The sequence below is a fragment of the Lemur catta genome, chromosome 7, assembly GCF_020740605.2.
Source record: "Lemur catta isolate mLemCat1 chromosome 7, mLemCat1.pri, whole genome shotgun sequence".
Lineage (NCBI taxonomy): Eukaryota > Metazoa > Chordata > Mammalia > Primates > Lemuridae > Lemur > Lemur catta.
In genome coordinates, this window is record NC_059134.1 from 16,217,645 (window position 1) to 16,243,683 (window position 26,039).

At 54.6% G+C, this 26,039-nt stretch overlaps 1 protein-coding gene across 7 annotated transcripts; it reads left to right on the top strand.

The window, feature by feature from the left end:
- Positions 1-1,116: 1,116 nt before the first annotated feature.
- On the top strand, positions 1,117-26,039 carry SLC37A2 (solute carrier family 37 member 2). Of its 7 annotated transcripts, XM_045555732.1 has the most exons (19): positions 1,117-1,473; positions 14,549-14,630; positions 15,069-15,162; positions 15,285-15,363; positions 16,863-16,998; positions 17,414-17,490; positions 18,280-18,446; positions 19,043-19,080; positions 19,373-19,525; positions 19,851-19,941; positions 20,961-21,023; positions 21,468-21,553; positions 22,033-22,081; positions 22,251-22,324; positions 22,552-22,630; positions 22,760-22,857; positions 23,106-23,170; positions 23,373-23,429; positions 24,970-26,039. In XM_045555732.1, exons 1-18 carry the CDS (start codon positions 1,415-1,417, stop codon positions 23,401-23,403), a joined length of 1,521 nt encoding a protein of 506 aa, XP_045411688.1. In that variant the 5' UTR covers positions 1,117-1,414; the 3' UTR covers positions 23,404-23,429; positions 24,970-26,039. The 7 variants fall into 7 exon arrangements, 6 of the variants coding, with proteins under 6 accessions (XP_045411688.1, XP_045411689.1, XP_045411684.1 ...); XM_045555728.1 differs by lacking the exon at positions 23,373-23,429 and having other exon boundaries at positions 1,172-1,473; XR_006736242.1 differs by lacking the exon at positions 21,468-21,553 and having other exon boundaries at positions 1,333-1,473.

The window sequence follows — 26,039 nt, forward strand, 5'->3', positions numbered from 1 at the left end:
TCTCCTGGGATTGCCCAGGCAAACCAAGATAAAGTCGCCTAACCCAGATGGCTAATAGCCACCTAACCGACTGGTAAGAATTAAATGAATGTCCCCCTAGGCACAGTGTGGTAAGATTAAGGATTTGATTAAGTGAGCCGCTGGTAGGACACTCTTCCTTTGGTGTTTCAACTCTCCGCACTGCATTTAATCTGCCGATCTGTGCCTCCCTTCCTATGGCCTTTCTTCTTTCCTCTTTCTTCCTTTACTTCTTGTCCTTGGCTTGTTGCCCTCTTCATTTCTGCCAGACCTATGCCCCTGACTGCCTGGGATTAACAAGAGGGTTTTACAACTCTGCTTACCCTCTTTTTGCTTGGTTCCAAGGCTGGTAGCAGCCAAGCCCATTATTCTGGGTCCTAACCTGTTTGGTGGAGTTGTTGCCTCACTTCCCTGACCTTGCTCTTAGGGCCTGGGCACTCCTAGGAGTTAGGGGCAGGGTGGGGTTAGGGCTGAAACCCATTTGCACAGACACATTCTGATTTTATGTTCTATTAACAACTTTATTCTCCAGGCGAATACTTCCTTTTCCACCCCTCTATCCTTCACCCTTGGGTTCACAATCAAGGATCTCACAGTATCTTCTTATATGTGCAAACATACCCCGAAATCTTAAGGCTAGAGGCACAGAAGTCCCTGCCTGGTAGGCCCTGCTGGCCCTTCACTGCCACCTGGCTGCTTGCCTCCAAAAGGGAGAGCAGGAGTGACTGCAACACTGTCTGTCCCAGCAGTAGGTGGGAGGCCAGCGTCTGTGAAGGGGACTAGTACGTCCTGGTCTGGAATCTGAGCACAGCAGGAAGCTCCAGCCCGAGGCTGGGAGGTGTGTTTGGGGCCAAATATTGTCCATCCCTGAAAACCCTCCTGCATTCCCCGGAGGCACCCGCACTCAGATCAGTCAGTGTGATGTAGGGGATCACTGAGTGTCAGCTCTAGCCCTCGTGCCCCAGTGTCCCAATCTGTGTCCCGGCCCACTGCTTCTAGGATAGGAAGTGCTGCGGGGACCGCTGTGGGCAGGCGTGGACGTCACATACAGCAAAGTCTGGGATTGCTACTTTCATTTCCCTGGAGGGTAGTGAGGCAGAAAGTGCAGAGCAGAAAGAGGATCCCCAGAAACAGAGCTGTCAGTCTCTGGCCAGGAAGGCAAAGCACAGAAAACTCAGGTGCTAGCGCACGGGCTGGGGGACGGCCAGCCGGTTTGCGCTGGGCCGGACCCCGAGGGCGGTCAGGTGCAACGGGGCGGGGGCTCCTGACCTCCGGCCGCGGGGCCAGGGCGGGCCGAGCGGCGGGGCATTTAAACCCCGCTGACAGCCCGGCCGGGACACGCGCCCAGCTCCGCGCCCTGCTCCGTCGACTCAGCTTCGGGTACCGGTCGGGCAAGATGCGGTCTTCCCTGGCTCCGGGTGTCTGGTTCTTCCGCGCCTTCTCCCGGGACAGCTGGTGAGCGGGCTGGGGGAGGGAGGCCGCCGGCCGGGCAGCTCCGCCGGCAGCCCCGGGACACAGACGGGTCGGCCCCTGCGCCGCTGCGCGCTCCGAGGGTTCGCAGGGGGCGCCAGCCTGGAAGGTTGGTAACACACTCGCTTCCTAACTCTGCGTTCCCCCAGACTCTGTGACGCTGGCGTGTGACAGTGCTGAAGAACAGGCTGCCTGGAGGGGTCTCTGTCATTTCCTGTTTGCCGTCCCTTCCACCACACACACCCACCCACCGGGGACCTCCCAAGCACTTCCTTTCATGTCTTTGAGCACCTGGGGAACATGGACTTGGAGGCTGGGGAACGGAAGCCAGGTGTTCATGAATGTCCTTTTTAGTCTCTGTTGCCCTTGGGCAACACCAAAGCCAGAACTCAGTGGTCCTGGGAGCTTGCCTTGAGGGGTGCAGGCCCTGAGAGACACCCCTGGAAAGGGCATACCTCTCAGCAGAGCTGCAGCTGCTCCACATCTGGGTGGTCCCCGACAGTGGGGGAACTGGCAGCCACAGCTTTCCCCCTGACCACAGGAGGCCACAACCTGTGGGGCTGCCTGGCAGGACGGAGATGTCCAGCTGACTCTGTGTCAGAGGCATTCAAATGTTGGAGCAGTTTGCTTGGTTTGCACACTTCGTAAATATTGTGTTAGTTGCCATCATTTACAAATTATAAAATTTAACAAAAACAGATTCCTGGCTTCTCTTGAAAAATAGATGATGTAGCAATACCAGGCCTAATTTCCAAATTAAGTTAGTAGGACTGAGGAGCCCTGTTTAGATAGGGCAGGTGTTTTTAGGGAGACCAACTTGTCCAGGTTGAAACAGAAAGTCTTTTGTCCCCCACGCTTTCAGTTCTGGGCAGAGCAAGACGGTTGGTGACCCTAGGCACTTTCCAACTGGTGACAGTCTTCATCACTTCCAACCTTCTTCACTAAGTTAGATTACTTACCTGGTCTTTTTTGAGTTTAGGACTGTTAAAAAATATTTTTCAGAAAAAGATTAAAATCATGACTCTCATAAGGATATAAAAGTGAACATGTGTTAAAGATTTTATTTTACTCATAATGAAGGAGACAGATGTTCTAATTGGTTCAAAACAGAATCCAGAGAAGGGAAATGGGGAGTTATTGCTTAATAGGTATGGAGTTTCAGTCTGGGAAGATGAAAACAGTTCTGAAGTTGGATGGTGGTGATGGTTGCACAACAATGTGAATGTCCTTAATGGCACTGAACTGTCCTCTTAAAAATCGTTAAATGGTAAAATTTATGTTATATATATATATATTTTACCACAATTTAAAAAAGAGAATATAAAGCACATACCCATTTACAGATCAGGAATATCAAGACCAAACTGGTTTTTCCACAGGTTGGGAAGGAAGACTATTGAAACTATCTTCATAGACATATTTTACATGATTTATCAGTTACCTATTACCTTGAAGAATTGTAAAATAGCTCAAGGTGAATAAAAGGCTAGAATTTGTGAGGGGCAGGGAACCTGTGTCTTTGGGGCCACACGCGGCCTTCTGGATCCTTGAGGGCAGCCTTTTGACTGAATCCAAACTTCACAGACCAAATCCCTTTCTTAAAAGGATTTGTTCTGTAAAATAAGGGGCCACACTTGGGGATCTGGAGGGCCACAGGTGGCTTTGAGACTACAAGTTCCCCACCCAGTTTTTTTCTATTGTCTCCCTGTTTTGACTTAAAAAATAGTATCCTAGAAGGATTATTCTTGATCATAAAATCTAATAATCATTAGATTTGATCTGATTATTTATATAGGTACACCAAGAATGTTAATTTACCATATAGGCCTAGTTAAGTTTGCTTTACTGGAAGTTTTCTTAAGGAGTCTTAGATTAGATTTTTAAAAGCCTTTAACTATTTATTGTCCTGAGATTAGGAAGCACCAGGAAACTGTCTCCACCAGGTTGCACCTTGTGCACCTACGAATTTGGGCAAATTTCCTCTCTTCTCAAGGTCTCAAATATCTTAAGTTTTCTGGGCCGGCCAGGGAGTTAACTTCCTTTTTGCCTATAGAGCTGGGAACCCAGTAAGCCAGTTTTCTTGGGAGGATTCTATTAGTATTGGCTCCATACAGTGAATGTTAATTCCTTAAAAAGGGCTGGCTATATCTGATTAAATCGGCATCCTTGTCAAATATGACATTCCAGGCTAGGCCTTGGTTGCATAAGAAATTTTTGTAATTATGTCCTGGTGAAAAAGAGGACAGATTCTTCCTGAACCTATGCAAACAACCATATTGCCATGAAAAGCAAGAAGACTCAATAAGAGTTTCTGAATTCTGAGGAGTCAGATAGGAGGAATAAGATATTTATAAATATGTCATTTCAGTTTACAAAAGCAGAGTCTACTAAATTGTTATGGCTTAATATAGCCTAAGAAGAAAGAGAAAGGTCTTCCTTATATATCTGGAAAATAGAACACTGTAACAACAGCAATGTTTCAAACATAAAGGACAATCATCCCTTATCAGTTCATTCAGTCCTATGGGATTAGTTCTGTCCCTCTGAATCTTGGGTTAGCAATCTCAAAAACCCACCTGCTTCTTGACTAAAGAGTTCTGGAACTCCTGAGCCAGTCCACTAGTATGTTCTCAAAGTTGTCTAAGTAGTGCCACTTGAAGTCTATACCCAAGAGTAAGTACTCAGTACTGTGCTGTTCTGAGCAGTTCTTGGCTGTTAAAGATAAAAACTCTGGCCTGCTGGGTGTGGTGGAGCACCTGTAGTCCCACCTAATTGGGAGGCTGAGGCAGGAGGATTACTTGAGCCCAGGAGTTTGGAGCTGCAGTGTGCTATGCTATGATCACAACTGTGAATAACAGCCACTACACTCCAGCCTGGGCAACATAGTGAGACCCCGTCTCTAAAAAAATAAAATAAAATAAATTCTATCCTATAGCTGATTGCAGAGCCTTTAGGAAGCAACAGAGTAAAATAAAAACTATTTGTGGGTGACAGAGACTTAAAAAGCACTGGCTAACTTATTACTGATAATTTTCAAAAGTGAACTATCTGATGAGAATTCATGATAAGAATAATGCAACTGACAAGGCAATTTGGTTGCTCCTGTAGTCTGCAAATCAAAAAGAAGCCAATCTAAACAAACAAAAATTCTAGACAATGTCTAAAAACATAATAAGGCTAATTTCAAAGAAGATAGTGAATGTTACATTAATTTATAAAAATGGATGAACATAATTTTTACAGAGGGGAAAAATAATCTTAAGATACAGTATATAAGAACCCTGAGACATAATTTACATAATATACTGAGGATATCAACTAAAGAGATTCAGTTAAGTCTGGAATTAGTCCTTGAAAACCGATGGCCTGGAAGACGCTAGATTTTTTTTTTTTTTTTTTTTGAGACAGAGTCTCACTTTGTTGCCCGGGCTAGAGTGAGTGCCATGGCGTCAGCCTAGCTCACAGCAATCTCAGACTCCTGGGCTTAAGCGATCCTACTGCCTCAGCCTCCCGAGTAGCTGGGACTACAGGCATGAGCCACCATGCCCGGCTAATTTTTTTTGTATATATATTTTTAGTTGGCCAGATAATTTCTTTCTATTTTTAGTAGAGACGGGGTCTCACTCTTGCTCAGGCTGGTCTCGAACTCCTGACCTCGAGCGATCCACCCGCCTCGGCCTCCCAGAGCTAGGATTACAGGCGTGAGCCACCGCGCCCGGCCGAAGACGCTAGATTTAAATTTAAGAAGTTGCAGCCCAGCAAGTAATGTTTTAAATCGTAGCTGAAATAACGGCTGGTGACACTACACTGCTGTCATCAGGTAGGTCACCACCAGGGTACTGATAAATGGAAACATCATGGACAGAGAGGGCACCAAGAACTCTGTGCAAGTTCTGGTGTGGCGTATAATTTCTGAAATGTTTATATAAATAAAATTGCCTATACAAATTTAACCTAGAGAAGGCTGAGTATCTCTTCTGATTTGACAATTATTCCCATGCAATTGATCAATATTAACATATCAAATAAACCTGAATTATTCCCAGTACCTCTCTTTTTAAAAGACTAAAGAATAAATCTTTGTCATTTTCCAGAGGCTCTCTTTGTAAAACCAATATGAGTAAACTCACCAAAATTGAGCCAGCTTTGGGGAAATTTTAACACACTTAATTGCTTGTTTTCAGACTTATTATTTGCACATACTATAATCCAAGGCAAATCAAATTCCCTTTCCACAGATCTTTTACAAATGTGTCCAATAGGTTTTGTCCTTCACTGTCCTCTTTCTCATTTCACCTGTCATTTCACTTAGGATAAAACTCTTTTTTCCCCTTAATAAACAAAAACACATTTCACTCCCATGTGTACGGTCAGTCATACCTCTCTGCCACTGTTGCTCCTAGCAGAGTCTCATTTGTGTATGTTAATTATATCCTTTAACCAAAGTAACTGATATTTCAGAGAAAATGGGAATAGGGAAGGTGAATCATTCAAACAATCTGTCACACACCAGTGTCTTAGTGTAACGCAGCTTTCTCCAGCCACACGTCACCTGCACGCTTCTCAAAGTGTGAATTTAGCTACTGTGTTCTCCACCATCTCTGGGATTTCAGACAGACCTGGTTTAAAGTCCTTCCACCACTGTGGGCCTTGAGTAGTTACGTCCACTCAGCCCCAGTTTCCTCATCTGTAAAAGTCAGGTGGGTTCTTGAGGATAAATGTGACAACATATGTAAACATTCTTGACCCCTCGTGGCTGACAGTGGGTACTCAATGGGTGTCCTACTTCTTCCCTGATGAGTATGGCTTTGGATTCCTATCAAACACTAAACGTAATGTCTGTCTACTGCAGGTACTTTATTATGCAGAACTTTGAGGCCTGCAAAGACCTTCTGGAACGAAGGGTCAAGCTAGAGAGAGGGTGTGTACACATAAATCAGCAATTTCTGAAGGCCCTGCTCTGTGTACTGAGTGCCAAAGGGTGATGTTTCATACGTGCTGTGTCATTCAGAGGAGCACCCAGGGGAATGCAGAGGTCAGCCGCGGGAATGTTGAAGAAAGCCGCTTTGTGGAGCATGTCTAACACATACGATATTGGAGACTACATGTGTCAATTGCTCGGCATGCAGGAAGGATGTAATACACGGTGGCTGCTGTTATTGTTAGTGATCATATTGTTACAGGTGATGTTAACCCAACTCACCTTTCCTGTGCCGAACAACACACAGGCTGGGGTGGAGGGAAACAGAACAAGGACTTATAGTCTGAAATTTAGAATTGAACTCTCTGTCACATTTAACAGCTTTCACATGTCCCCAAGGAGAGCATTTAAGCAGAAGTGAAGAAGACAGAGTAGGAAGCTGAAGGTGGATTCGCCCAGGCCTTGGACTCCTCTTCTATAAAATGGGGACATTAGTACCGCCTGCATCATACGAGTGTTGTGAGGTGTAAATGAGGCGCTGTGTGTAAAGTACTTAGACCAGCGCCAGCCTCATAGGAAACATTAATTATTGACTGTTATTCTATGCTTTTCCTACTACTTTGTGCCAGGCATTGTTTATTTGTAATTCTTGTAGAACTGCAAGGTGAATGTTGGCTTCCCCACTGAACATACAGGGATAATGAAGCACAGGGAAGTTATGTAAGCCTGTCCAGTGTCACATCGCTAGCAAATGACTGAGCTGGCATTTGATTCCAGGTTAGGCTGACTGCGAAGCCCGTGGTCTTTCCGAGTCTTCCTGATAATAGCTTGATATGGGGAAAAGATTGCATGGCCATTTGGCCTTGGACAAATCACTTAATCTCCCTAAGGCTCAATTTCCTTATCTATAAATTGGAAGTGATGATGTGCCTGTATCACAGGGTATGGTGAAATTAAATGAGAAACTGCTGAAAGCACGTAGTCAGGTTCTAGCCTACGTAGCACTTGCTAGGTGCTTGGAAGGGTATGAGGAGGGAGAGAGCCTTCCCTCTTAGGAGAAGGTAGTCTGACTTGGATCTGGAGGTATTCTGAGCAGAGGTCGCAGAGCCAGCAAAAGCAGGGGAGTGAAGACATAGCCTGTCTCCTGTCTCCAGACTGGTGACATGTCACTCCAGCTGACAAGAGCAGTCCCTGGAGATGAGGCTGGAGTCATGTGGCACCAGGTGTGCCGAGGCTGAGGAGTTTCTGCCTGTTATTGCTCCTCCTCCTGTCAGATCCTCTCCGTCAGGATGAGAATGAATGGCTTTTCCATGGCCTTTCAGAGCCACAGGGCAGCTGCAGGTTCCCCGGCTCTGGGCCTGGCAGGCGTCTGCCTTCTGTGCCAGCGTCTGCGTGGGCTTGTCTTGGGGCAGCTGGCAGCACGGAAGGTGACTGGCAGGTGCTTCTGGGGCTGGGCCCAATTCCCAGAGCCCTGTGAGGGGGACAGCCCAGGATGTGGTGAAGAGAAGCCTGTGGGAGGAGGGACCAGGTGACAAGGCAGCTGGATGAGCAGGAATGGGTGGGGGGTGGATTGGGCAGGCAGGAAGAGCGAGGCTGTGAACTCCCACGGTGGCGCTGTTTCCCCACACCCTGATCTGCCCCTGTGAGCTGGGAAAGGCCACGGCTGAGCGGCAGCTGGGACAGAGGGATCTGCCCTGTGGAGTTAGCTAAGGGCTTACGCTGCCACACCCTGGCGTCCGCCCTTGGGAAGGTGCGGGAGAAGGACCTTCATATGCTCCCTTAGAGAAAACCTGCTGAGTGGCAGGTATCTTCGCACCCACCCATCTCATTCAAGCCCAATAACAAGCCCCTGCAGCAGGAGTGTACTGTCCTACTGAAAAGATGATCAGACTGAGGCTTTAGGAGTTAAACAACTTGCCCAAGGTCATGGTCGGGGCCAGGAGCAGAAATTAAGACTCAGCCTCTTTTGGTCTGACGTCCTTTGCCTGTTCTGCGATGGCCCCAGGCAGCCCAGGGGCCTGGATGCTGCCAGCGCAGCTTTCTCTGATTTTCCTGCCCAGTGTGAAGAGGCGCCTGGTGAGGGCAGGGGCAGAGCTGCTCACCCCGCGATGAGGCGCGATGCGGAGAGGCTGCTCTGGAAAGGAAGTGCGGGCGGGCGGAGGGCTGGGGGCTGGGCCCTGTGGTGTGGTGGTCCCTTCCCCCACCCCCTCGTGACTGCCGGCTTCTCCCCAGCTGCTCTCTGCGCTTCCTCTTCCACCCTGCTGTTTCCGCTTTCCCTCCTTACAGAGCCTGGTGGGTACCTCGCTAGCTTTGGGAGGGGCTGTCTGACTCAGGCCCCAGGGACTGGTCTAGAAGGCAGCAAGCATTTAGAAATCGTCTGCGTGGTCGGTCAAGGCCTTACTTCTCCCAGGGAAGCTGTACCAGCTGAGTGCCAGGGCCAGAGCTGAGCAGTCCCGAAGTAACCACAGAATTGAGGCAGGACGCAGGGGCGGAGTCCCTGAAGGCCAGCACTCCGCGCCTTCCCCGACTGCGGGTTGTTGTGTGTGCGGGCAGGGCGGCCGTGTCACTGCCCGCTTTGGGCCTCTGGCTCAAGCCTGGTCCCCTGGATCCCTCCTGCGGAGGGTGAGGGTGAGCAGTGCTGAGAGGAAGGCCGTCGTCTTACCCCTGGGCAGGGCCACAGCTCTGGCATCACCGGCACACTTCCATCTGCGCTGTTTGCACGACCCTTCTTCAGAAGAGAGGCCCACTCAGTACCTGTCACCACCTCTTCCACACCCACCGGCTCTCACCCTCTTCCTCAGTGATCCCAGCGGCCTAAACAGAAGCTCACCCCGCGCTGAGGGCCGTGCCTTCCCATTCTGTCCGCGCATCCAGGCCGCCCCCACCCGGCTCTCTTCTCAAAGCAAAGCAACCTGTACTGTATTTTCCTCTTTCCTAACAAAGATCGTCAGATCATCATCTTAGCCACCAATCTCTTCTGAGTCCTAAGTTCCTTGTGTCCACTAGCCAGTGGCTCCCTTCCCCGGGAAGGATCTTGGGGCCGAGCCCCGCGTCCCAGCTGGAGGAAGGGCAACGGGAGGGGGCCCCCCCGCTGGCTCTCGCCTGGCCAGCTTCGTCCTCAGCGCCCTCCCGCACGGGGCCTGCCCCTCGTGTGCACTGAAGGCCTGGCTCAGGGTTCTGCCCTGCGGATCTGCTCCCAGTGGGCCTCTCCCCACAGGATATCTCCCGGTGGCAATGGAGGACTTGGCAGGGACTGTCACCATCGGCCTGGCCTGGTACTTACCATGCTCAGTCCTCTATCCTTTTCAGATCTGCCAGTCTCAGAACAGGCAAATCCAAGAACAGGCTACCAAGTCCATTTCCTCAGGGCAAGTGCCAAGGTCACCTACAGCCACAGCCAGCCTGGACTAGGGGGTGACAAGGTAGCCACCAGGGAAAGGGGGCCTGTTTCTACCATCTCTTGAGGCCAGTGTCCCTCTGCTGCGCTGTTTCTTCTTGGTTTTTTGTTGCTCTTTGGGGTTTTTATTTGTTTGTTTGTCTTTATTCTGTTGTTGCTTTGGGCCACACTGTTCCTTGTTCCTACTCCAGAAGCATTTCTAGTGCAAAGTTTTAACAAGGTCGATAAAGCTAGTATCGAGCTCCTTCAAAAGAATAAGTTGGACTGTCAGCTAGTAGTTAAGAGATAGCTAGCCCACCTCTATCTGACTCAGTTATTTAGTAACCAGTATGGGGTGGGGGCAGGTGGGACTCTAAGAAGTGCCACTTTTGCTAACAAAGACTTAGAGGGTCGTGGGGCAGCCAGCCCCACCTGGAACAGCCTGGGGGCCTTGCCCAGCATGGCCTTTGGTCCTTGGCCTGCTGGCTGCCATCCCTTCCCTCATAGCCACCCTAGGGCTAGCTAGGCAAGGCCGAACTGTACGTATTTTGTCCCCTGCTCCCCTCCTGGGACCTCTTGATTCATGAGGAAGGGCTCGTGAGAAGAGAAGTGAAACTGATGGGTTCTACACGCCAGAGGAACATGTCAGTCACCCTTGTGCGAGTTAGTGTCCCTCGGCACTGGCCTCGGCCTAGCTAGACCTTAATTGGACCCATGTCCCCAGGCCCTTTTGAACTATGGCCCCTTGGCCTTTTTCTCAGAACACCTGACAAGGTGGATGGGAAGAACACCTGGCGAGGAGGAGGCCAGGCTCCAAGTGCGCTGGGTTATGGCTGGGAGCTCATCCCTCCATTCCCTGGAGTCTAGGCAGGAAGTCCCAGTGCCAAGCCTTGTATCACACAGCTGAGGACCCCCTCCCCCCAGGAATCATGACTTTCCTGCTATCTTGGGTGTCAGAGTTAGGAGGAAGTCAGGCCAGCCCCTGGAGGAGGGCAGGGCTGGAATCCTCAGACCTGGCGGGGCTGGCAGCGTGGACCCCTGCTGGTCTCCCTGTCTCTCCTGAGGGAGCGTGTGGGAAGGCCCCAGCAGGTGTCCCCCTCCCACCAAGAGATGCTTAAACCCACCCCAGGCAAGGGGTGGGCGCCACGGGATCTTTGTTTTCATCTAGACCCTGGTATGCACAGTAGGGAGGTCAGGAGGAGAGGGCCATGCTGGCATCCAAATCTCTACCTTCCAGGTGAATCTACTTGGAACCCCCGCCACCCGGAGGGGCTTGGTGCCAGCCCCTGACCCCACTCTGCTCCCCTAACAGAGCAGCATGGGCTGCCTCAGCCCCTCCAGCTCTTCTTCCTCATCTGAAAATCAGAAACATACTGGCTGACATTTTTAAGTGCCCACTGGATGTTGGGAATGATTGAAGACGTGTTATAGGCGTCATCTCACTAGTCTGTCAGTAGTTCTGTGAGAAAGGTAATAAGCTCTTGCTTTTCAGATAAGCAAACAGATTTAAGGAATGAAACCACCTTTTTTGCCTGATTCCTAAGCCCTTGCTCTTTTCTCTTATAGAATATCGACTCCTAGAAAAACACCACGTAGGGCCCTCCGTGGTGCTGCCATGTGCCGGGGAGTGGCTGGCAGGATGGAAAAGGCACAGGGAACTGGCCCCGCTCTTTGGCGAGGGAGCTAGCTGTATGGGGCTTCCTGCCACAATCCACAGGGGAGAGCCATGTCTTTACCTGGCCTGGATGGTGTCCAAAGCCCCCTGGCCTAGGAAATCCCAGCCCCCTCATTAGCTTCCCATCACCCTCGAGAAGTAGCCTGCACGCCACAGCTTGGCACCCAGGGCCCTGTGTGGCCTGGCCCTGCCTTCTTCCCAGACACCAGTCCTTCCATGCTTGGCTCTATCCCACCGTCAAATATCCTGGACAGCGCAGGATATTTGGTAGTGTTATTTCAAGCCTCCACGCTTGTGCGCACGCTGCTTCCTCTCCCGGGCACACCCTCCCTGCCCCGGCCCTCATTGGCCTGGCCACCTCCTGCCTGTTTTCGAAGAGGCAGCTGAAGCCTCATTTCCTGGAATCCTTTCCTGATGCTGCTGTGTCATCTGGCTGGGCTGGCTGTCCCTCTTCTGTGCTCCCATGTCACCCAGGAATGCTCTTGTCTATAGCACCATCGCACCAGTTCTGTCTCTTTCCCCTGACCCATGCGCTCAAGGGGATTGAGACCCTCTACAATTTATCTTGCTATTGCTGATCAGTAGCATGGTGTCTGGCACAGGGTGGGCACAGGGTGGACAGGAGAACAGTCTTGTTTCTGCCAAAGAGAACCAGGATGTTAGAAACGGGCATGAGTTTTTTGCCCTCTGGCACAGCTGCTCCTACGAAGGTTGAGGGTCAGGACTCCAGACGAAAGGGACACGGAGCAGATGAGGAAGAACACTTGGACCACAGGCAGGAGACAGGCAGGGGAGCGGAGGCTGAGGCCTTGGGTTGAAGCAGCATGGTTGGGAGGGTGGAAGGAGAAAGGGTGCTGGCAACCACACTGTCCCTTTGGGTCCCCACTGTCACTGACCAGCCCTGGGAGGGCTCAGTGTCTTCTGAGGTGCATCCTGGCTTCACAGTCAGCACTGGGGGTCCAGAGCTGGCAAGGGCCTCACTGCCAGGCCTGTCATGAGAGACCAGTCATAGCCAGGTGCCCCAGTGGGGCCTGGAGGCCATGGCAATCTTTCAGACCCAGAGAGGATCTGATTTGTCACCATGGTCAGCGGACAAACATCCTGGCAAGAGCCCCGGCACATCCATGTGGTCAGCCAAGGTAGGCTCAGCTGAGCCAGGGGTCTTAAAGGTGGCACATCCAGGGACCCAGGGACTAGAGGGTAATATAGTGTCCACTTATCTAGTGAGATAGATGGGGTTAACGCTATCATCCATGTGCAACCAATGAGGAAACCAGAGGCAAAAAAGGCTTAGGAACTTGCATGAGGTTACATGGGAAATTAGCGAGAAGCATCACTCAAAGCTGCGGCTGCTGCCTAGACCGGGCAGTGTGCCTGGCAGACTCTAGGAGGGTGTTAGCTGTAGGCAACAGTTTCCTTCCATCTATTGCTCTTTGCAGAAGGCCGGCTGGGTACCCTCTCCAAATTATCTCGGAGGACTTTCCCTAGAGGTTAGAAGTCCCTGAACAAGGAGTCATGAGCCATATAGCAAGTGGTGGAACCTGGAAAACATTGCTGCCACCAAGCTTGCTGATGTCAGTCACCGTCCCTAGAGACCTCTGTGATCCCGCCCATGCACCTTCAGAAACTGGTAGCCAGAGAAGCTGCCTGCAGTCCAGACTATGTAGTTGTCAAGAACCTCATTCCTGATGGGATGGACAGGCACTGAGAATTGCTTAGCAAAGTAATGGAGGGGGCAAGTGCCATTTCATTCTCTGAAGATGAACTGTGGGGTCCCAGGTGGGAAGCTCAGTCCGGGGGTGGCATGAGAAGGGGCCTGGTGGCCCAACTCAAATTCAGCCTTCGCTGAAATACTGCTTTGCTCCACAAGTGGTAGCCTGCGTTGCTTCATGGCCATTTGGGAGAAGTGAGTCTGGGGTTCACAGCAGACTCTTCGGAGGAGCAGAGTGAGCACCCAGTGTCCTGCCTCAGGCTCATGGAGCCAGGGATGGAAGGGCTGCAGGACCCTCCCACCCTTCTCCATGAGATCTGTAATGGTTCTGGGTCTTCCCTGACGCCTGGCCCTTCCTCCTGGGCGGGGGCCCGTTCTGAGGTCTATTTTCCATGTGCTTCCTGGCCCCTGGCTGCTGACTGGGCTCAGCTGATGCCCTGCTAGGGAAGCAGACAATGACTCAGGAGGCTCAGGGGGCCCGTCCGCAGGCCTCGGGAGTGGGGAGGGGCCGGCGCAGTGGAAACTGTGAGTGGTGCCTGCCCAGACTGCTCTTTCCATCCCAGACCTGTGCGTGGGATGAGCCGTGGGGTGGGAGGGAGCACACGTGCATGTGAGCCACAGATGGAAAGAATGGGCTTCTGTCCAGTGGAACGGATGCAGTGGGGCTGGGAGGACTTGGGCTCTGTCACCAGCTGTCCCGATGCTGACTCCTTCCAGCTGTGGTCTGGGCTGAGGCAGGCCCTACGTCTGCCGTGCTCTAAGCTTAAGAGGGGTGTTGATCTCACTTTAAAGACGGACTCTTCTGCTTCACCTCCCTCCCACTCCCGTCACTTCTGACACTTTAAAAACTACTCCAGCTCCCCACCCCCACCTCTGCCACACACACACACACACGCACACACACGCACGCACACACACACACACGCGTGCGCGCACACACACGCGCACACACGCACACACACGCGCACACACACACGCGCGCGCGCGCGCACACACGCGCACACACGCACACACGCGCGCGCGCGCGCGCACACACACACACAGAGGCAACCTTACCTCAGCGAGGCCAAAGAAAAGTCGAGGCGCTGGCAGGTGAGCCGGGCGGGAGGAGGGGCTGAGTTCTGAGCCGGCTCCATCAGAGGCCCCAGGCCCCAGGGCCAGGGAGGCAGGTCACCCTGAGCACCCTGGCCTCTGGGTGTTTGTTCCTGGCCTCCCCTTGGCCTCGGCCCTGAGGAACTTGTGTCTGGAAGGGGAGCCTGAGGGAAAAGCTTCGTGGCGCTGAGGCCCTGGGGCTGCCAGACGGGCCGGGGGGATCCTGGCCCCCAGCTTGCAGCCGGCCGACCTGCAGCGAGCGCTGACGCCCATCTCCGCCTGCAGGTTCCGAGGCTTCATCCTGCTGCTGACCTTCCTCATCTATACCTGTTACCACATGTCCAGGAAGCCCATCAGTGTGGTCAAGGTGAGGCTGGGCCAGCAGGCGAGGAAGAATGTAGCGGATGCCCGGCCTTCGATAGAGGGGCCCAGACCTCAGTCCATAACCATCCTCATTCCCTTACCACGGTCGCCCAGACTGCTCCTTCGCCCTAACAGGCTCCCGCTTCCAGCGGCTTTCCCAGGAATGTTTCCTAGGAGCTCCTTTTGAGTTTATTCACCAAGACGGCTGTGTCGGTGGGAGTGGATGGACTAGGAGAGCAGGGACCCTTGTGGGTCTGATGCGGCCACTTTGCCCCGTAGTCAGCTCCTGCAGGAGGAGGAGCCAGCAGGGGCAGCGTGGAATCTGGATGCAGGCAGTGGTGCTGGTGTGGCTGGGGCGGGTGGTTGCCTGCTCTCCTCTGGGGCAAGTGGGCTCTGGGACGATGACATGACCCCTGACCTGTGTGTCCCATTGCCTCTCCAGAGCCGGCTGCACCAGAACTGCTCGGAGCTGATCAAACCTATCAACGACACCCACAGTCTCAATGACACCACATGGTGCAGCTGGGCCCCATTTGGTAAGAACAGGGCAGGTTGCCTTTCCCAAATCCCCATTCCCTCCTCAGGAAGGGGTTATCCCAAGCCAGAGAGCACTTCCGGCAGGGGCAGCCAGCTTTCTGTCTCTCCCGTGTGCTTTCAGACAAGGACGACTACAAGGAGTTACTGGGCGCCGTGGACAATGCCTTCCTGGTGGCCTATGCCATTGGCATGTTCATCAGGTAATGAGAGGCCCAGCCTGTGACCGTGCAGTCAGGACAGCTCAGAGCTGCTGTCCCCCCTTGACAAACCTGGGGCAGCGGGTGACAGTGAGCTCCTGCGGGGCAGTGATGGCTCCCCTAGGTGCCAGTGAAACCGAGATTTCTGCACACGTGGTTAGGTTAGCCCACAACCATCCCCTCCCTTACTGCGGTCGCCAAGGCCGCCCCTCCACTTGCTAGAGCCCCACTGTTAGTTCTTTTTTCCTGGGTTTTCCTGGAAGCTCCTTTTGAGTTTATTCATTCAGCTAGCAGTGTTGGCACGTAGGGACCGGGATCCTTGAAGGATGGCCCTGGACGCAGGGATGGTTGGGAAAATCTCCATCCTGGGCTGTGGCTAAACCGTCCGGGCAGCAAGCATGGGCTCCACACAGAAGCACAGTGTTCGCTGCCAGGAATCCGAGATGACCGAGGCAGGGTACTGCCTTCAAAGAGCTCACAGACTAGTGGGGGTGACCAATACACCAGCAGCTAATGACAAAACTGTGTGATGGCTCTGCGACCGAGGTGGCCATCAGGTGCTCTGGGAGCTCAGACACAGTCATTTAGTCCAAGCTGGGGCGAGCAGAGGGGTTAGGGAAGGCTTCTTGGATGAGATGATACGTGAACTGGGGAAGCTTAGGTGGGTTTGCAGTGGAGAAGGGGCCCCAGGCAGAAGGGCTAGTATGAGAAAGCAGGGAATCCTGAAACGGCGTGAGCTAGGGGAGGAACTGCTAACAGGCTTATGTAAAATTTGAGGAAGGTATTAGCAGGGCTGAAGGTCATGATCGGACTGGCGTTTCAGGTAGATGCTCTGAGAGCGCTGCCGAGAGGACTGGAGAGAGGGGAGGCTGGTCATGCTAGGGGCAGGTCGGAGGAGAGCTTGTGTGACGGCAGCGGTAATGGAGAACTGGTTAGGGGTAGCAGGGGTGGTCTCGGAGACTGACTATGAGGGGTGGGAAGGACAGAGGAGAGACTGAGGGAGCAGTCTGGCCTGGCCTGAGTGGCCAAGGGTGCCTTTCCCTCAGATGAGGGGTGCAGAGCTGGGTGGCAGGAGGAGGAAGAGGAGTTCAACGTTTGAGTGCTGAGTTTCAAATGCTTTGGGAGCTTCAAGTAAAGGTGTCCGGATGGCATCTGGATATGATCCTGAAACTCTGGGAGACAGGTCAGGTCTGGGGATCCGGGGTTGGGGCTGTTCAGCATATGGGTGCTAGTTGGACCCATGAAAGTGACAGAAGAGACTGCTCTGAGCAGCAGGGGGTGGCAGGGAGTGCCGGCCAAGGGGGAGGAAGATGGGTAACACCGACATGGCGGAGCATGGCTGGCAGTGCCAGGGCAAGCACAGGAGTCTGGCCCGTGGGGCACTGAGGCCACCCTGACGTGTGGCAGCAGGGAGGTCATAATGTGGCGGGAGGAACGGGGTGGTAGAGCGTCAGGGAGTGGACAGGAAGGGGGCTGACCACAAATCCAACTCTGCTCCCCAGTGGGATGTTTGGGGAGCGGCTCCCCCTCCGCTACTACCTCTCAGCAGGAATGCTGCTCAGTGGCCTCTTCACCTCGCTCTTTGGCTTGGGATATTTCTGGAACATCCATATGCTCTGGTACTTTGTGCTCATCCAGGTACGAGTCTCTGTCTCACACTCAGCCCTCTGTTTCTGTCTCAGAAAGGACCCTGGAGACCCCTCATCCTCCCCGGCACTCCCAGGCCATAGCGGGCTGGGGCCGGACTCCTGTCCCCTGTCCAGTGCTCCTCTATCACACCACGCTGGGGCCTGCCTCCCAGTCCCTTGTGCCTTCATTCACTCGTCACTTCCCCTGCACTTGGGGCTGGGCTCTGCCTGAACAGCCTTGAGCTGGAGGAAAAGCCAGCTGGTGACGATGGGGTGTGTGGACGTGTGCATGGGGGATGCGCAGGGCTGGTAGTGTGGGGCGTGGGGGCCCCTCAGCTTTGCTATTGAAGCCCCTCTACCCGGCGCGGTGGGAGCGGGGAGCCAGCAGTACGGCCCGCCCGTTCCCACTGTCCTGCTCCCTGCAGATCTGCAATGGACTCGTCCAGACCACGGGCTGGCCCTCCGTCGTGACCTGTGTTGGAAACTGGTTCGGCAAGGGAAAGTGAGTCTGTGCCCAGGGAGGACGAGTGGGAAGGATCCAGAGGGCTGGGGGCCCGAGGCGGTCACTCGTGGCCTGTAATGTAACTTCAGGGGAAAGAGGACACTGCCTCTGTGTCGCTGACGTTCACACGCTGAGGTCCAAGCAGCCTGCCGGTAGCTCACGGGCAGTGCTGACTTTCCCACTGACGACGCTTTGACCCATAGAACAGGCGGCTTTAGTTATACTTTTTTCTCATAATAGATGAATTTCCACTTTGAGTGAAGAAAAAAGCCTATAAAACATTTTTTTTGTACTGGTTTGTGTGCGGAATAAGTTGCTTTAGAGCAGGGTTCGCACCCTGGGCACCGTTGCCCTCCTGGGCTGTCAGACCCTGGTTTGGGGCTGCCCTAGGCACTGCAGGGGGTCCAGTAGCACCCCTGGCATCTGCCCACTAGATGCCAGGAGCACATCCTGAGTTGTGGCCATCTCCAGCCATTAGCAGATGTCCCCCCTGGGGCAGGATCACCCCCCAGGGAGGACACTGTGTTAGAGCGAGACCACGGGGCCCACCCCCTCTGCGTGGCCACAGCTCCCGCCCTCATGCTCGCTCAGGGAGCTGGGCATGGGGTGCGGGCCCCACCCACCGCAGCCTCCCCTCCTCGCTGACGGTGGTCCTGGGGCTGTGTGCCTCGTCTTCAGTGCCTCGTGGGAGCTGCGGGCAGCCCGCCTTTTGAGCTAGGCTGGGCAGCTGCTGCAAACAGTGGCCTCACTTTTTACTTTTCCTACTCTCCTGGCCGCCCTCCCTGGCAGGCGAGGCCTCATCATGGGCGTGTGGAACTCCCACACGTCCGTCGGCAACATCCTGGGCTCCCTGATCGCCGGTGTCTGGGTGAACCAGCACTGGGGCCTGTCGTTCATCGTTCCTGGCATCATTACCGCTGCCGTAGGCGTCCTCACCTTCCTCTTCCTCATCGAACGTGAGTGAACCTCCCAGTGCTCTGTTTCTGGGAGGAGGCAGCTGGATCCACTGGAAAGCTTGCTGGCCACAGAGTGGGAGGACCAGCTGTGTGACTTATTACAACCTCTCAGAGCCTCAGTTTTCTTGTTTGTAAAATAACAATAGTTGTATGTACTCATAAGATTTCTGCAGGGTTGAGACATTAGTTTAAACGCCTGGCCCATGATGGGCGCTTGGCAAGCAGTGGTTGAATCTGAGAGGTGTGAAAGGGGAAGGCGGAGTTCTGGAACATTCCTGTGGTAACCATCTCTTGCATTTGGTGCAGACAGGTGTCAACATCCCATTTCCTGACAGCCTTGTTAGCCAGACCAGGCATTATAGCCACTCTGTAGCTAAGAGCACTGAAGTCCCAGAGACACTGGTGACACCACTGGCTGTTAGGAGAGCCAGGCCCAGACACCTGGTCTCCTGAGCCCCATTCCTGTTCCCTCCTGCAGGGACGTACACTGGCCACCTTAGGGGTAGGAGGTGGGGCTGGCTCCCAGGACAGTTCAGACCAGTGCAAGGTGAGGGCCTGGCCTGTTGGGAAGCTTCTTAGAAAGTTTCTTTTTCCAGACCCGGAAGACGTGGACTGCACCCCTCCTCAGCACCATGTGAGTGTGAGCCCTCCCGGGCCCATCCCTGCCCTCCCGCTCCAGAGGGCTGGACCCAGACAGGGCTGGGGAGTTGCTGGAGGGAGCCCTGGCCCCACGGGGATTTCACAGACCCAATGTGAGGCCTTGGGTTGGTCCTGCATGACCTGATGGGCCTGGCAGGTTGGTCCAGCCCGGGAGAGACGTGCGCCCCCTCCAGCCTGGGAGCCCCATGTCTCTCCCTGGGCTGCCCCTCCAGCCGGTGGGAGGGGTACGTGGACATGCCCAGCAAGGTCTCCTCTCCTCTGCTCAGGGCGGGCCGGACGAGGACCAGGACAACCCTCAGGATCCTGGGAATGGCCCCTACTCTAACAGGGAGAGTGGCCTTGAGACTGCAGCCAGATGCTCCAAGGAGGCATATGAGGAGCCTGCCGCCATCAGCTTCCTCGGGGCACTCCGGATCCCGGTGAGAAGTGTGTGGAAAGGAGGGGAAAGGGGGGCTTTCCAGACTTTTCTGTTGGATATCAGATGGGGTGCTTGGGGTGATCTACGGTTTCCAGAATTTCTTTACGGGAAATATGTGAGGTGGGTGGCTTGCTTGGGGAGACTTGTCTTGAAGCAACACTGAGCAGCAGCCACACGGCTGCATTGAGGCTGGGTGTGTATCTGAGGCTGCTTGCTGCAGCAGGTGAGGGAAAGCACTGGGTGGTGCTACGCCAACCCTGGGGGCTGCCACAGCACCAGGGATCTCTTGGGCCCCTTCCTATCGTGCCCTCTGTCCCAATCTCCAGGGCGTGGTCGAGTTCTCTTTGTGTCTGCTCTTTGCCAAGCTGGTCAGTTACACCTTCCTCTACTGGCTGCCGCTCTACATCTCCAACGTGGGTGAGTGCACGGGGAGGGGCGGGGAAGGGGTCTTGAGGAGGCCAAGGCCATTTATGGTAGGAGAGGAAGCTCGTTGTGTCATGGTGACACAGGTGATGCCAGTATATAGGCAGGATTACCCTTACACAGCCCCCTAGACCCCGACTCCAGCCACCTTCCTCCCTTGGAACGGAGCTGGAGCTTAGCTGGGGATCAGGAATGCAAAGCTCTGCCAAGGAGCAGCCCGCCCCGCCCTCCCCTGCCCCCAGAAGCCTCTGAGCTGCAGCAGGGCCAGGACCTCTCACCCAGCGGCCGCCCCGCCCCCAGCCCTGAGGGGGACTACACCACCTTGCGGCACACAGTGCTGGCTCTGCAGGGCATACTGCGGGAATTAGTCACAGCTAGATCTCAAGCTGCAGCTCGCCTGCAGCTGTACCTGCAGGCCTCTCTCTGTGACAGTGGAGAGGCTAGGGCGGTGGACATTTGACTCTTTGTTCTGTGGCCTTGATGCTGACTTCAGAGTATGAAGCAATCTTGAGGGTGGGGCTACAATTCAAGCTTCTAGACATTCCTTTTTCTAAACCATAGCCAAGGCCTGTGACCCAAGGTCCCCATTGTCCTGCAAGTTTCCTTCCTGGCTCTGTTTAAGAGCACAGGTAGATGTGAGCAGCTCCTAGTCGGCCTGCGGCTGGGCTGGCGGGGCTGGGCTGGCGGGGCTGGGCCAGGGGATCATGGAGGGCCGCTGTGCTCCAGGGGAAAGGTGGTGGTGGGACAGGGTTCTCAGGGCCATGTCCCAGGGCTTGCATGGGAGGGGCTGCTCTAAGAGGTCAAGGTCATCCTGCAGGGGGCCAGAAGGGCATCTGTCCCAAACAGCTGCACACTCACTCTGGGACCCCAGCCAGTCACTGCTCCATGGATCTTCTGCTCCTTCCTCAGAAAAGGAGGCTCTGGGCCAGGGTCAGTGCTCTGCAGGGATTCTGCTCGTCCAGGATGTCTGCCCTGAGCCCCCAGGTCTGACCACGTCTCTGTGTGTTCCACAGCTCACTTTAGTGCCAAGGAGGCTGGGGACCTATCTACGCTTTTCGATGTTGGTGGCATCATAGGTGAGGCCCTGCCCTGCTTTGCCACTAGGCTGCCTTCCCCTCTTCTCTTGTGGGGAGCAGAAAGAAGGGACAGGCCCACTGGGCTGCGACCTGGGCTGGAGGCACTAGAAAAAAAAAGGGCTCCTGGGTTGATTCTCAATTCTGCTCCTGCCTGGCTGGGTTGGCCTAAGAAAGATGGCCCTTGTGTTGGTCTTCCCGTAGTGACAGGCGCAGGGGAGGGCTGTGGAGGAGGCACCACCTTCCCGGAGTCAGCCCCGCTCCTGTTCTGGTTTGTTTGCTCGGTGCTGCCGCTCAGTTGGGCCTCCCCTCTCTGCTGTCTCTGCTGCCTCTTGATGCCAGGCCCAGGCCAGCGCTGGGCAGGGTGATGGGGCAGAGCCGGGTAGCAGGTGACAGGACGGCGGGGTTCTCTGTGGGTGGCAGTGTGTGAGGGGGTGTGTGTTCCAGGCGGCATTGTGGCGGGGCTCATCTCTGACCGCACCGACGGCAGGGCCACCACCTGCTGCATCATGCTGATCCTGGCTGCCCCCATGGTGCGTATAACCTCAAGGGCAAAGTGCACGTGCACATGAGCAGGGACCTGTGTGGCCTCTGCCCTGTGTGCACATGCGTGTGTTTACACACGTGCCGTCTCTGTGCACACGTGGCGGGAGGAGAAACCAGGGTCAGCAGAGGAGCAGGCATCTGGGAAAGAGATGGGACTGAGGGTTTGGGCAAGGGATGAGTGACTGGCTGACCTTGATGGAGACCAGCTGCTAAACTTCTCCACCAAGGAAAGGAGAGGAGGTTGAGGGTAGGTATGAGAGAAGACTGTTTGGGAAAAGGGAAACAATAGAGTACCACGTTTTAGACCTTCTGTCCCTGGATTAAGACCAGAGAAGTCTGGCTGGGTGAGGGAAAAGGAATGAGGTGACCTCTGGGGCTCCGGGGCAGGGCGGGTTGTCCCAGACTTCCGGGCTCCAGCCTGGCAGGGGCGACTGTGGCGACTGTGCCTCTGCTGCCCCTCTCTCAGATGTTCCTGTACAACTACATTGGCCAGAACGGAATCACCAGCTCCATAGGTGAGGAGGAGGTCGCAAGTCCTGCCAGTCCCCGGGACAGGCGCCGCCTTGGGGCCAGTGAGCGGCTTGGGTGGAGGGACGGCGGGGTGGGGGCCTGGCCTGCTCCTGCCTGGGAGCTGGGGCGTGGCGGCCCCTCCTCTCCAACGGGCCTGTCTCTGCTGCCGCCCAGTGATGCTGATCGTCTGCGGGGCGCTGGTCAACGGTCCCTACGCGCTCATCACCACCGCGGTCTCCGCCGACCTGGTAAGCTGGGCCGAGGGCTGGGTCACGGCCACTGTGGCTGCATCCATTTCCCGCTCTCCGGGTCGGCAGAGGCGAGACCCTCAAAGTTCCTCAGAACCCACCACGGGCCCCTCTTTCCTCTCAAGCCCAAGCTCCAGGCCCCACCTTGCCCGCGTGGGCCTCGCTCCCGCTCTGGGTGGCTGGCGCGGTGCTGCGCCCAGCTGGCCCTCCCCGCTGTCTGTCCCCAGGGTACTCACAAGAGCCTGCAGGGCAACGCCAAGGCCCTGTCCACCGTCACGGCCATCATCGACGGCACTGGTTCCATAGGTGTGTGATGCTTTTGGCCCCCCCAGCCGAGCCTTGTTGAGGCAGGACCCCCCCCAGACACACTTCACCGCGCCCAGGCGGGCGGGAGAGGTGTGGGATCCCCGCCTCACCCCGCTGTGCCCTGCGCAGGCGCGGCTCTGGGGCCTCTGCTGGCCGGGCTCATCTCCCCCACGGGCTGGAACAACGTCTTCTACATGCTCATCTCTGCCGACATCCTGGCCTGCTTGGTGAGAGTCCTGGGGGTACACAGATGGGTACTGTGGCATGCTCTGTGCCCCAGGCTGGAGGTCCGAAGCATTGGCCACTGGGGGTTCTGGGACAATGAGAACAGCTGCCCTTCGCTCAGAACAGCTGCACTTCACCGCCTGTGGGTGGCCCCTGCGGGATGACAGTCCGCTGGTCCCCTGACACTGGGAACCAAGTGCTCAGTGCTAATGGTGCCCTCCCTTCCCTCTGGGCCCTGGGCTCCCCACAGTTCCTCTGCCGGTTGGTGTACAAAGAGATCCTGGCCTGGAAGTCATCCCTGACCAGAGACAGAGGGTGAGTCCTCCAGCGAGCTGAAGCTGGCCCTCTGCCCACCTCACTTCTTGTGGGAATCAGTGCTCAGTCTCCCCAGACCCGGTCTCAGGCCTGCCCAGCCCAGACCTGGGGAGCGCTGAGCCAGCCCCTGGATGTGCCGTGTGAACCCCGCCGCACCCCAGCCCCGCTAACCTGTCTCTGTTGTCCCCATGTGTCTCCATAGCTCTAATCTGGTCCTAACCCACCCGCGATAGTATTTTCCTCAAGTCCCATGACTCTTGTGAGTATTTGCTTCAGGTCTGTGACTAATGTGCCCTCAGAACGGGGGCTGCGTGCAAATCCTCTCTCCTCCTGTGTGATATTTTCCAACTTTCTGTTTTCCTGGGAGCCAGTTCTAAAGACTCTCAACTGGAGCAAAGCATGGTGCTTGGGAAGGGTTTCTGGGGCCTGAGATGCCGCAGAGGGTGGCAGCCTCTTGCCCTGAGGAGAGTATTAAAGGACATACCCTCTAGGACAGAGGAGGCAGAGATGGGGAAACTGTTTTCCCTCCAAACTCAGACTGAGCAGCAAGTGCTTCTTGACATTCAGAAACCAAGGCCATCTGGCCCTTCTGCCTGGGGTATGCAGAAACAAGCAACTACCAATCAAAGCCTCTGAAGGAAAATTCAAATCAGGTGTCGGTGGCTGGCCTGGTGTGCTCTCTGTCTGTTTTTTGGTGGTGGTGGGTGTGGAGGTGGCACAAATAGGTTCGTGGCTTTAAGGAGGAGCTGGCCAGAGGCTGAGGCCACCTGCTAGTGCTGGTGGCCTAGTGGCCAGGTGACCCTCTCCCTTGGCCGTGCTGAGCAGGAGCCTCTTGCTAATGAGGAGCTGGCGGGAGCTGTGCACCTGGGCTGGACGGTAACTGTGGGGAGGAACCCCTGGGGTCATAGTAACAGCTGTTTATTGGGGAAGCACTTGCCCTTAAGGAAGACATCAGCCCAGGAGAAAATGGAGACACCCTGGAAGCAGGAAGCATTCCAGCACCGTCCTGCCCTGCCCCGAGACGAGCAGGGGATCAAGCAGATGAGGAGCTCCTTCCACCAGGGCTCCCTGGGGCCAGGCCTGAGGGGAGGCAGGAAGGGGAAGAAAAGCAGCAGAAGGGAAAAGAAGAAATACTTAATGAGCAACTACTCTGTGCCTGGAATTTTGTCCAGCTTTAGATATATTAGCTTACTTCTCAGCAACCTCTCAATCAGAGGTGAGAGAATGGAACTCAGGGAATATGCCTGAGTTCCAGGCATAAGGCCTTGGCTCGTCCCAACACAGCCTGACACTGAACTGGGCCTGTGGGGTAGTTTGCTTTTCTCTGTACCGCCACCGTCCCAAGCTGGTCCTTCTCCATGGAAGGCCTGTGTTGGGGGCGTCAGTGATTTGTTAGAGCAGACAGAGCACTGGGCTTGGAATCCAAAATCCCTGGACAGTCTTGCCTTCTGTATGCACTCCCCTATAGGACTTGGGCCTACCACCCAGATTCTCTGTATGAATGGGAGTGCTTGTCCCTAAATACCCGGCAGGGTTGATTTGAGGCTGAGACAAGATGGGGTATGCGATGCTGCTCTGTAAAGCTGTCAAATGCGGCATAATCGTTGTAAGGTTGTAAATATCATCCCGGCTGGCCATACACTGCCCAAGAGGGGAAAAGGAGCCTTAATTATAGAGAGCAGAGATGAAAGGCAATTATTAAGGGACCCTAGGAACCTGCTTTTCCTCTCCCCACTGGGCAGGAACTCATTAAGTTGTGTCTCACTTTCTCTTCCGTTACCTTTCTCCTCTTCATGCAGGTATAAAGAAATATGAGGCTCCAACTGGAAGAGAAGCATGGAGGGTCCCAGCTGGGTCCCCAACATGCTCCCCATGGGCAAGACAATGGAAACTTCCACAGATGGGGGAGGCAGAGCCAGCCCAGCCCAGCCACAGGACTGCTAAGGGTACAGGAGATTGTCCATGGGAAAGGGACTGCCAAGCAGGAGGAAATGGAAGATTCAAGAGCCTGAGCTCTGGAAGCTGCAAGCAGAAGGGATGGGGATCAGAGCTGAGTGCTGTCTCCATATTGATACGGGAAGGTTATGCTCAGACTCTCGCTTGTTCAGATTCCAAGACAGAAGGCTCTAATAGGGCCAAGGCCTGGAAAATGTCCTTCTCGCCTTCTCATGTTAAATTTTAATCTCTGTAATCAGCCTGTACCTATAGGTAGGCATCTCACTCCATTTCAAAGGGGCCCAGCCCATCTTTGTCCCTTTGTGCATGAATTAGTCTTCTTCTCTGTGTATTTCCCTAAGTGGGACCCTCTCTACCCTCCATTTGATCCTGTTGATAACTCCATCACCCACCCCACTCCAACATCACTGCTCTTCTTCCTGGGCCAGGACTAGGCTGAGGCAAGGAAGCTGCCTCAGTGCAGAACTTAAGGGGCATTCACTCTGGTCCCAACCCCTGATGTCCTCAGTGGAAGAGGACATCAGGGCCAGTGCTGTGGGGGGAATTGAAAGAGGGGCTGGGCATGGCTAAAAATGGCAGTGTGTGTATTAAGTATTTTGAGAATGAAATGCCAGTGGTTACAGAGTGCTGGCCGTATGCCAGCTCTACTCTAGGAATGAAGTAGACAATGGACACAAAGAGGACTTATGCCTTGGCATCAGGGTGACAAGACTAGAAGGAAATGAGCGCACTGACTGGTTCATTCAAGCAGCTTCTGCCTGTGCAGTTGCTCAGCGCCACATGCAGCCCCCTTTCTACCCAGTGTTCCTGACGCACGTCCTCCTTCCACCCCAAATCCTGCCCGGCTGACTCCTGGCATCTCCATCTGACCATAAAGCTGCCCATCGGCACCAATACAGATTGCCTTTTACCA

What these genes read in the sequence shown, in the direction of transcription:
- SLC37A2 (XM_045555732.1), top strand. Translation starts at nt 1,415, where the DNA reads ATGCGGTCTTCCCTGGCTCCGGGTGTCTGGTTCTTCCGCGCCTTCTCC. An exon ending in CGGAATCACCAGCTCCATAG is followed by an intron (nt 22,082 to 22,250) that starts GTGAGGAGGAGG and finishes GCTGCCGCCCAG; the next exon opens with TGATGCTGATCGTCTGCGGG. An exon ending in TCCCTGACCAGAGACAGAGG is followed by an intron (nt 23,171 to 23,372) that starts GTGAGTCCTCCA and finishes GTGTCTCCATAG; the next exon opens with CTCTAATCTGGTCCTAACCC.